This window comes from Urtica dioica, chromosome 3, assembly GCF_054948205.1.
Source record: "Urtica dioica subsp. dioica isolate 48M chromosome 3, U.dioica_male_clone48M_v1_H2, whole genome shotgun sequence".
NCBI lineage: Eukaryota > Viridiplantae > Streptophyta > Magnoliopsida > Rosales > Urticaceae > Urtica > Urtica dioica.
The window spans coordinates 5,339,554-5,350,754 of NC_142758.1; the positions used below are offsets into that span (position 1 = coordinate 5,339,554).

General features: G+C 43.8%; 1 protein-coding gene across 1 annotated transcript; it reads right to left on the bottom strand.

Moving 5' to 3' along the window:
- On the bottom strand, positions 1 to 2,407 carry LOC149402214 (uncharacterized). Its single transcript, XM_089608272.1, has 4 exons — positions 2,275 to 2,407; positions 1,835 to 2,227; positions 1,328 to 1,727; positions 1 to 91 (listed from the first exon to the last, which is right to left on the bottom strand). The coding sequence occupies exons 1-4, from the start codon at positions 2,405 to 2,407 to the stop codon at positions 1 to 3; spliced, it is 1,017 nt and encodes a 338-aa protein (XP_089464398.1).
- Positions 2,408 to 11,201: the final 8,794 nt, after the last annotated feature.

The window sequence follows — 11,201 nt, forward strand, 5'->3', positions numbered from 1 at the left end:
TCACATGGCCGCGCGGCGGTATATGGACGAGATTATGAGCATGATGGACAGCAGATTGTCTTGCTTTAGCCGAGGCGTGGCCTTCAAAAACCTGCCAGATGTTTCATCTAGAAATGGCCGATTGTGAGGCTACCAAATTCATGATCCACGTCTTGCACCGATGCCTACAACAAGTGGACCACCTTCAGCTATAACCTCATTCAACATCTCCAGTGAGCATCAAGAAGAAGAATATATAGATCTGTATATATCGATTTGTTTGCTTTGGTAATTGTCTGTTTGTTTTGTGTTAATTTTTGTTTGTGCAATCGAAAACGTATATACGTGTGTTTGTGTAAATTTTTGTAAATGTCTACGTAAATTTGTGTTCAATGTTGGCATATTCGTGTTGATTTATGTATATTTGTGTTTATTTAGTGTTCTTCGTTGTGTACATTATTTATTTATGTCGGTAAATTTGTTTCAGACGGCAGCGGTGTCGAATCGGTTTCATTCGCGGTCTCAAGCTTCCTTTTTTTCCCTTTTGATTTTTTTTGCTGATCTAATTGGCAAGATCTCAATATATATTTTCAATTTTTTTTACAGATTTATGTAATCTATAATAAGAAGAGTTATATTTTGTCATTTATTTCTTTTATTTTATTAATTTATTTATATATGATAATTGTTTATTTAATGAAGGCATATTGTTGTCTTTTAATATTCGTTTATTTCAGTAAATGGTTAGATTACAAAATTTATCAAACGTTGGCTAAATCCTCAAAACCATGTTTGAAATTGGATACGTTGCTAGATTTCTCATAAAAAAGACACTAAAGCTTAAGGATTTTAGGGAAACAAAACATTCCCCATGGCGAACTCAAGCTCTCCTTGATGAAATGTCAAAAAGTGGACCTCATAGCGAAGAGAAATTCCGGACGATGAAAATAACATTAGTAGTGGACCTTTACCGATGTATTTATGCCACCATTTTCCCTTTTCCTTTTTGATTTATTGTCATTTAATTTTTTTTAATAAACGTGGGCGGAACCACGGACAATATCATTAAAGCCCTCACTTAACTGGCGGAGGAATAGCGTGGTTACAACAAAACATTTTGGTCACGTAAAGCTTCTCGCATGGCACAAGGTGGGACAAGCCTCATCCAATGCACATCCGAACCAACACTAAGAGCAAAGCGGGCCAAATTATGAGCCACGGTATTACATGAACGCGGAATATAAACAACGTCAAACTCCGGAAAACAACTAGATCTAACCTTAATATCATTGACGATGGTTCCAAGTTCCGTCAGAGGGATGGCCGTACATTTGATTGCACGAACAACCTCAAGGCAATCGGATTGAACAACAACACGTTCAACCCCGAGATTCTCACCCAAGAGCATCCCCCAGAGAACGGTGTTGCTTCCACAATGGAAGGGGCGGATCCGATGTGGCTAGCCAAAATAGCTGAGGAAACCACAGCGCCTTTATGGTCTCGGATGACGCAGCCAGTATCAACCCGATGAACTCGAATATCCAACGCCGCATCAACAGTAATAGCCATGACCCCAGGGGTCAGGGGAGGCCATGACAAGTCCGTATTACCGCTGGCTGTAGATTTGGGAGCCACGTTAGCCCTCCTATAAGCCTCAAGAAATTCACCGGACCAATTCACGAGCTCCTCCGGCGACCACTTCCCATTGCCGGTGGTGACGTTGTTCGTATGATTCCAAATCTCCCACACTAAGACAACAAAGAATTCAAAATTACATACCTCAACGGACTCCATAATATTGATGAAGTTGCTAGTGGCATCCACTCCGCAAGCATCTTTCACCACGTCTTCAAACCCGGCGATTCTCTAAACCTTCCTAGTCCAACGACATCCCCATAACGCATGGGAAACCGTTTCCGGGCCACCGCGGCAGAGAGGGCAGCGATTATCATCGGTAATTGTCGCCGTTCAAGCTTGGTTTTAACAGGAATCCACCCTTTGTACACTCGCCAGACGAAGAGCCTGATTTTTAGGGGGATCGGGAGTTTCCAAAGGGCATTCCACCATGAAGAGGACGAGGATGGCGTAAAGGAGCTAGCCCTCGAAGAGTCGTGTTTTCGCCAACAGTCGAACATTGCCACTCTGTAGCCGCTCTTGACCGAGTATTCACCGTCTTTCGTATGGTGCCAACGGATAACATCGGCAACCCCGGCGCGGCTCTCCGGGATACTAAGAATGGCTTCCGCATCTTTTTTTTATCAAACACAGCTGGAACCAAGGCTTCATTCCACTTACCACCAGGAAATTTCAGTTCTGCTACCCTCATATCTTCGGGAATAAAAGGAGGGAAAACAAGGGAGAACCGGTGAGAATAGGGATCCACCGATCTTTTCGAACCATCACCGACTCCCCATCTCCAATTTCCCATCTCGTCCCTGCTTCTAAGACTTATTTACCCCACATCAAACTCTGCCACATAAAGGAACCGTTAGAGCCACACTTCGCTCCCAAAATGTCGCTATTCGGATAGTAGCTTCCCCGAAACACCTTCTAAACAAGGCTCCCCGGTCTTCGAAGGAGACGCCACACTATTTTAGCAATAAGGGCTTGATTGAATTTTTCCAAGTCACAGAAGCCAAGACACCCCTCCGATTTATGCTTCGTCAACTCCTCCCACTTGCACCAATAGATCTTCTTCTCGTTGCCACAACTACCCCACCAAAATTTGGCTATCGCCTTATGGATCTCGGAAATGAGTGTCTTTGGAAGGCGAAAAAAGCTCGCCATGTAGCTCGGGATGGCTTGGAGAACCGCTTTGATAAGCACCTCCCTTCCGGATTGGGAGAACCAAATGCCTTGCCAAGACTTAATCTTTTCCCATACACTTTCCCTAGTGTCGGCAAAGATCTCTTTCTTTCTTCTCCTGGTGGAAGTCGGGAGACCGAGGTAGCGTTGATGGCAGGAGGTCATCACAACTCCAAGGCTCGCAGCGATCTCTTCTTTTTCCTCCTCCGAAACATCGCGGCCAAAACAGATTTCGGACTTCGAGAAATTGATGCTTTGTCCCGATGCCGCTGAGTAGATCGCAAGACAGCCCGCTATAGTATTGCATTCCTCCATGCAAGCCCGAAAGAATATTAGGCTATCGTCGGCGAAGAGTAAATGAGAGACGTGGAGATTGTTTCGGCCGAACCGGACCCCAGTAATGGTTCTTCTCCTCTCCTCCTCACCGAGCAACGTCGAGAAGCCCTCTGGGCAAAAAAAGAAAGAGGATGGGAGAGAGGGGGTCACCTTGCCGGAGTATGCGTTGTGGAATCACATGACCTCTAACCGCTCTGTTGATGTTGAAGGAGAAGTTTACCGACGTCACGCATCTCATGATTTTCTCTACCCATCCACCATCAAATCCCATCTTTAACATCATAGCCTCCAAGTACTTCCACTCAACCCGATCATACACCTTGACCATATCAATTTTGAGCGCCGCGCATTCCCCGTTCCCAAATCTCACCCTCTTCATCATATGGATGCCTTCGTAGCAAAACATCACATTGTTGAAGATTTTCCGACGCCCCACAAACACCCTTTGGATCTCCGCAATGAGCTCCTCCATGTGTACCTTAAGCCTCACCACAAGACATCGCGACACAATTTTATAAATCATATTACAAACGCTTATAGGTCGGAACTCACTGACCTTCGTCGCCTTATCCACCTTGGGGATTAGAGTGATCACCGTATCATTAATAGCCGAGATCGGCAGCCCCTCGTTAAGGATACCTAAACAAGTTTTGGAGACGAGCTCCTCAACAATCTCCCAATTCCTTTGATAAAAGAGGGCCGGGAAGCCGTCACGTCTCGGGGCTTTGATAGCCCCCATCGAGAAGACCGCATTTCTCACATCATTGCAGTCAAAGGGCCAGAGCAAGTCCTCATTCATTTCGGCTATGACCTTCGGCACAACCCCCTAAAGACCAGCCCGGATACACTCCGGACTTGGATTTGAGGAAGTAAAGATTTCCTTAAAATAGGTCGAGACCACCTCCTCTACACTAGCATCCCCTTCTCTCCATGTCCTCGCGACATCAAAGAGACCCCGGATTCCATTCTTTTTCTTCCTAATTGTCGCTTTCCGATGAAAGAGGGTGGTATTCTTGTCACCGCATCGCATCCATGTCATTCTACTTCTTTGTCTCCAAAATTTCTCGTCCTTTTCAAGGAGGGCATCAAGTTGGCATTGTTCCCGCCCCAGCTCCAACCGGGCAGCCCCCCATCTCTCCTCTCCGACCCTTTGAACCCTCGCTTTTTGATTTTTGATTCTGGCCTTCAACTCACCTCTCTTCCCAACACCCCATTTGTCAAGGCTATTCTTGCACCGGCGGAGGGATTCGAGGAGTTCGGGGAGGGCAGCCTCCGGGCGATCACACCTCCAATGCTTTCAGATTCTCTTAAGACACTCATCATCGTCGCACCACTCCTCTTCGAAGAAAAATCTCCTCGACCTCTTTGGGATCTCGTCGCTCCCCCTCCCCTCCCCCCAATGAGATGATAAGAGAAGGGGTCTATGGTCCGAGTTCCAAAACTCCAAGTGAAAAACTCTGGCACTCGGGAACAAAGACTCTTACTCCGTATTCGCAAGACATTTATCGAGTCTCTCTTGAATGCTAGTAGCAGAAAGGCTGCGCCTCCACGTAAAGTCAGCCCCATCAAATCCGAGATCCGCGAGCTCGCAATCCTCCTAAAGGTGGCGAAATGACTCAAGAAGATACGGATTCGTCACCCTTCCGTCACTAAGTTCCTTATTTCCAACACCTCATTGAAATCACCACCCACGAGCCACGGCCCCCAAAACGAGCCAAGGACTCTCCGCACGAGTTCCCACAAGTGTCTCATATTAGCCACCACCGGGTCTCCATAAAGACCCAACAACTTCCACACTAACCCATTCTCATTAGTCACAATTCCTTCAATGTGGAAACGGGACTACGAGCCAAGGGTAAAACAAACCGGTTGCCTCCACAAAGTCATGAGCCCTCCGCTTCGCCCCTCCGCTTCGCCCCACACAGTCGACCGAAAATTAACCATCAAAACCCAACAACATACGAACTCTCTCCGCCGCACTACGCCTAAGCTTGGTTTCTGATAGAAAAATGAAATCTAGCTTATGCGTTAGCGAGTGCGACAGAAGAGTCTTCTTCGTCCTGGAGTTGCCTAACCCCTGGACGTTCCAAATTACGGAAATCATTGCACCCGGGGTCCCTCATCATCGTTGGGCGCTGCTTCAGATTCTAGGGTGTCCGTAACCAAATCCATATCACTAGAAATAGCTGAGACGACGTACCGCAATGAGGCCGAGGAATTGTGCTCCTATGAAAGCCTTGTGGTCGACACATGAGCTGCTCTATCGGTACCCGCCGGGTCTTCAACATTTGTTCTGGGGTCAGTCTTGCCGATTTGACATCCCCACCCTCCTCTACGCTCAAATCAGTACCAACCCCGTCATAAGTCAGGTTCAAATCCGAGCATCCAGCCGGCCGTTTGGCCCCCGGTCTTCGAGCTCTTTTCTTCCATTACTTGCGCTCTGATTGTGCGTGCAGGCTCTTATTGTCGTCGCTACACTTGGGGAATTTTGCCATCGGGGCAGCCCTCACCGCCGTCTCCCCTGTCCTTGACTCTCATACGTTTCCACCCTTGGAGAGGTTCCCAGCTGAGAAGGCAAACGAACCAGCCTCATTGTGGCCCGGGCACTCCACTTGACTAGGATTTCCTACCCCATTTCCATATTTCATCCCCAGGGGAGTCGCAGCAAAGATATGGGAGGACTCCGCTGAAAAAGATTGGCCGTGTAGGAGGATTCTGCCTTAGTTCCCTTTCGACCATTCATCTGGCCCAGGCCAGAGCCCACCCTAGTTCCTGAGAGAGTTGGGCCAAACTGGTTTTGGGCTTTCATCTTAAGAGAATTAAGTTTTTCTTTTATATTAGGGCCCATGCTCGGTTTACCCGACTCGACTCCATCCACCCACTCTTCTACTACACTCGTGTGGCAAGGCTCGAGGTTGTTAGGATTCCGCAAAATTCCAGATTCTGATGCCCCTGTTCCATTGGCCGACACATTTGAATTGAGACTCGTAGCAAAAGAAGCGTGCGCATCCGTAGAGGCGTGCCTCATCCCCTCCCCGGGGGTCGCAGAGTTCCTCGCCGCCGAATCTGGCTTGGCCCATCGTGGTGGTGTCTCCCCTCCACTCATGTCCTTCGCCTCCTTCGCCTTCCCGTGCTTATGGGTTCCCCAATCCGGCCTACACAAGTTTCCCGATCCTCTTACTCGGAGGACAGTATTCGAGAAGCGGTTCGGGGCCTCCGCACACAACCACGTCCCATATTTCTGTTCTGAAAGCGTGTCACCGTTCCGAGCATCTTCCACCATACATCTCCTCCACCCATGATCGACCCTGCCTCAGAAAAGCACAGGTCCGCCAGCCTTTCATATTTGAGCTCCATCCATGTCTTTTCTGTGTTGGCCCCAAGTTTAACATGAACGCCCCTTCTCAAAGGTTTTGTCACTTCAAATTGAAGCCGAACTCGGGTGAAGCTTAGCTATCCTTGCATCTTCCATCTTTGTCTTTGTCAATGCGCACGACCTGTCCAATCTGGTTCCCAATCGTTTATCCCATCTTCGCAGTACGGGAAAGGCAAGGTACACCATGAAATTGGACCCAAAATTCCCCAAATCTGAAGGATTCGTCAGAAAACCCTCCATCTCCAGGATCAAAGAGAACCAGAAGATTCTTATCAAACAGCCACGGACCCGTCTCATTAATCATGACCTTGTCCGCCGAGCTCTCAAATTTGAAGCGCAAAACGTCATTTTCTAATTCCGATATCTCCAACCCACCCCGGGTCTTCCACAAATTCCCCATGACAGACTTCAAAGCCTTTTTATTATAGGGCTTGTCGCACAACAGCTTTCCTACCAGAGAATCCTTGAGAGAAATAGTACCCAGGTGTACATCTTCCTCGTCAATAGTCACCACGACCTCCTCGTCATCGGTATTGAGGACCATTTTTGGCAAACCTCTTCCATGCCTACCACTTCTCCCAGCCTTGACAAGCAAGGACAGAACACACCAGCCTCCCCATTAACTCAGAGCAAGCACATCCTTCCCAATCAAGTACTCTTGAAAGAAAGCGACAAAGGATTGAGTCGGGCGAGGCAGAGCAAAAGGGAAGCCAGGAGGGAGGTTCTTGTGAAACCCCGAAATTTTTAAAAAAAATATATATAATTAACTTTTTTTTTATAGTTTCAATAACAATTTATAAAATATATATAGACATACGTAACGTGCGATAGGGTATATACACAATATACTGTAGATAATATCGTATATTATGTATTGGTTATTAGTTATCACGTATTATATATAGTATATTATATATTTTTTAATATTTTATATACCGGTTAAGTGTTCAATTTAAAAATATAAAGTGTAATTATGAACGTTTTTTTTTTTGTAGTTTCTTTCTTAACATATATATATATATATATATATATATATATTTATATATATGTATGTATACAGTTTTTTTTTAAATACGAGAAACTTTTTTTAATATACATATATATACGCGTAAGGAGCTTTTGATATTAGGGTTTTTATCAAAAATCTTTATTTTTTTTTTTTTTGAAAGTCACGGATTTTCCATTAAAATTGGGTAAAAAAAACCCATCAATACAGGAGAAAAACACCTTAGTACATGGAATACCTCAAACCTAAGTCGAAGTGAAACTAACACTAAGTTCCGGTAATCGCACGTTTTGTGCATGCTTCCGACAAGTGGAAGAACGACGGGCACAATAATTGAGCACACAAAGGGCTCTTTCAACAAAACCAAAATTGGTTGATGGAAAGATCCACTCAACCTCGGTTTGCTGACCACGAAGAAGATGCATCTCCAACCTGTATAGATCAAAACCTAACAGGAAATCCACAACGGGATAGTGAACAACGGCTAATCCGTGTCCAAGATAAACCAAGTCAAACAAAACGCAACATGGGCTAACTAGCCTAAAAACATAAAGCATAACTAAATAAAAACACAAAACAAGAGGCACAACACAACCAAACCGGCAGATCCGACCATTTCTGCCCCCGAAAAACTCCACCCTTCCCCAGCGTCCGATGTTGACGATCACCCCACCCTTCCCCAGCGCTGTCCACAGCTCTCCGTCCGCCATGTGGCGCGTCTCCTCCGTGAGGCCGAACGCCTCGAGTCTCCTCGCCACGGCTGACCCGAACGCCTCGAGTCTCCTCGAGCCCACGATCCCGAATCGCTCGCCTCGCAGCTTGAGATCTGCGTCTCCTCGAGCCCACGATCCCGGAACGCTTGCCTCGCAGCTTGAGATCTGCGTCGACGGTGGTGGCGTAGATTCCGAGCAAGGCTGTGGCGGATCTGTCGTCTGGATCGGTGGCGGATCTGGCGTGGCGTCTGGATCGGTGGAGGAGAGGAGAGCTGAGCCGAGGCCGAGCTGAACCGGGGCCGAGGCGTCTGGATCGGTGGCGGATCTGGCGTGGCGTCTGGATCGGTGGAGGAGAGGAGAGCTGAGCCGAGGCCGAGCTGAACCAGACCACCAGCGTCGTCTCCTCCAGCGATGCCTCCCCCCCGGGCCAGAGCCACACCGGGCGCCCAGATCCCAGGAGGGAGAAGAGCAGCGGCGGCTAGGGTTTTGTCTTCCCTGCTGATGGGCTTTCACGAGAGAGAGAGAGAGAGAGAGAGAGGTTTCTATTTAGAAAACGCAACTTTATCAAAAATCTTTATAAATATCCTTGTTTGCGTTGGAATCATTTTTTTTTCCTTTCCACACTCAAATCTCACAATTCGCTCACGCTCAGTTTTTTTTATTAGCATTTCTCTTTCTCTTCTCCCACAAATATAAACCCTAGCCACCAAATAACTAGACTTATTCTCAAATTCTAAAAGTAGTAGAGACTGAATTTCCATCATCTTTGCTCCCTCTCAGTATGTTTTTTTGTTTTCCCTCTCAGAATAATTCATATTTAAGTTGTGATCTTCTGTTTAAAAGATTTTTGAGAAAAAAAAATACGTTTCTTGTTCAGATTTAATAAAATTATCTTTTTAATACACTTTCCGTGCTTTCAAAAATAATTATTTTACATCGATTCTTTTTGGAAGAGTTAGGTTTAGATGTCATATGTTTGAATATGAAATCAAATAATATTTTCATGGAATGAAAAATATTTTATGATTAAAGTCCCATCAGGGCACAGACCAGTGTAACAATTTTGACCTATTTTTAAATCGAATTTGAGACGCTTAGTATGAACAGTTCGTTAATTATTTTAATCCGAAAGTTTTTTCCACGGTTTAGTATTAGATGTCTTATTGTCAAATATGTAATTTATATTCGGTTTTAATTATTAAGTTTTACGGTAGAACAATTTTGGAAACGATGCGCAGATCCTTTTTTGACAAACTTTTTTTTAAGCCAAGTTGTTTATAATTGTTTTATTATTGATAAGTAGTTCCGATTTTCTTTTGGCCGTGGTGCCTTCACAAAAAGTTCTCAAAATCACGTTTTATAGTTACTGGATGTTTTACAAAAGTTGTACCAGAGTTTTAGTTTTCCCTTGAAACCCTAATAGCCAACGGTATTTTCTAAAATATGTCTTGAATCCTTTCCTTAGCTGATCCCCGGTAACATTTTATCCCAATTAAGTTTCGAGTCGTTTTGAGCGTCCAATTCCTTCGACGATCTACAATCGTAACCTCCAATATCCGGGTGAGAATAATCTCACTACAACACAGATTAGTTCAAAATTAAATATGATGATTTGTAATTCATGTTATATTTTGTTTAAAGGTTTATATGTTTGAGTAGGTTTTTCTTTATTTGATTGTGTGATTGATTGTAGTAGTTGGATTTATGTTTGGTCAACTATGCAGTGTTAAGTTAAAGTAGATTTGAGAATGTACACGTTTTATATTTTTTTAGTCATGTATTGTATGAGCATATATTAGAAAGTTTTTATGTACATGTCATATCAGTATGTAACGTAATTTTAAAAGTGAAAAAATAAAGATAAGTAAGGGAGTCGTATCGCCTCGAGAGGTATTAAGGAAAAGTTTCCCGGGCCGAGGCTCAAATGGGCAAATTTCTCGGGCCGATGCCCTAATAAGTTTAAAAGATAGAGCGACGTATGGGACTTTATAACCCCCATGTATTCTTATCTAAAGTGTACACTGAAATTAATACGACTACCCTAAATGTTAATAGAATCAAGAAAAAAAAAAGATCATGACACCAATTAGTTTTAAAATACTAATAACCGGTTCATGCATTGCATTACGCGAATTTTTTTGTGAGCTTTATATTATTCTCGCTGAGCATAAACTCATCTCTTCGAAAAAAATATGCATCTGTATCGTAGGTAAACAACTTGCAAAGAACTGCGCAGGGCGGACTAGCGGCGTCAATAGCGAGAGGGTTGAGTCATGGTTTCCATTCACGAAATAAGTCTTTCGTTACAAGTTATTAAGAAATAAAGTTTAAAGTTTTGTTTTCGTTATTAAGAAATAAGTCTTCCGCTACGAGTCTTTAAGAAATAATTTTTAAAAGTTTTTATTTTCATGTACTTCGAAGTTTCAAAGAGTTTTATATTTTGGTTAAGTTTTATATCCTGGATTATGTTTTTATTTTTTGCTACTATTTTTAGTTTAAAATTAGTATTTCATATTTTTCAGTTTTGGTTAAGTATTTTTCTAATTAATTTGTTTTAAATCCAATCTTAATTTTTCTTAATGTTTTGTTTCTTTTTAACATCTTTAAAATTTGGTGCGGCTTCATACGATGTGTTAAAAAAAAAAAAAAAAAAAAAAAAAAAAAAAAAAAAAAAAAAAAAAACCTCCAAGTTTTCTAAAGAATTTTCTAAAATATTAAAAAGTAGGATAAGTAAGACGGTCCGAAAAGTCGGGTCGTCACAGTTGGTATCAGAGCAACGAACCTTCGACCCCCTTCCCTATTCGATCGTATTGCTATATCCCATACTCAAGTAAGTTAGTACTTTTATTTTTGTATATTTCTTAGTCGTACTTTTGTTTTACTTAGATGGAAAACTTCCAAGCTGCGCGTGGATGTGGTAGAGGAAGGGCACGAGGCCGAGGTAGACGAAGAGGTAGAGTTGCCGCAGAGGTTCCAGTGCAAGATG

What these genes read in the sequence shown, in the direction of transcription:
- LOC149402214 (XM_089608272.1), bottom strand. Translation starts at nt 2,407, where the DNA reads ATGGGAAATTGGAGATGGGGAGTCGGTGATGGTTCGAAAAGATCGGTG. An exon ending in AGAACTGAAATTTCCTGGTG is followed by an intron (nt 2,228 to 2,274) that starts GTAAGTGGAATG and finishes GATAAAAAAAAG; the next exon opens with ATGCGGAAGCCATTCTTAGT. An exon ending in TTCAATCCGATTGCCTTGAG is followed by an intron (nt 92 to 1,327) that starts GTTGTTCGTGCA and finishes AACATCTGGCAG; the next exon opens with GTTTTTGAAGGCCACGCCTC.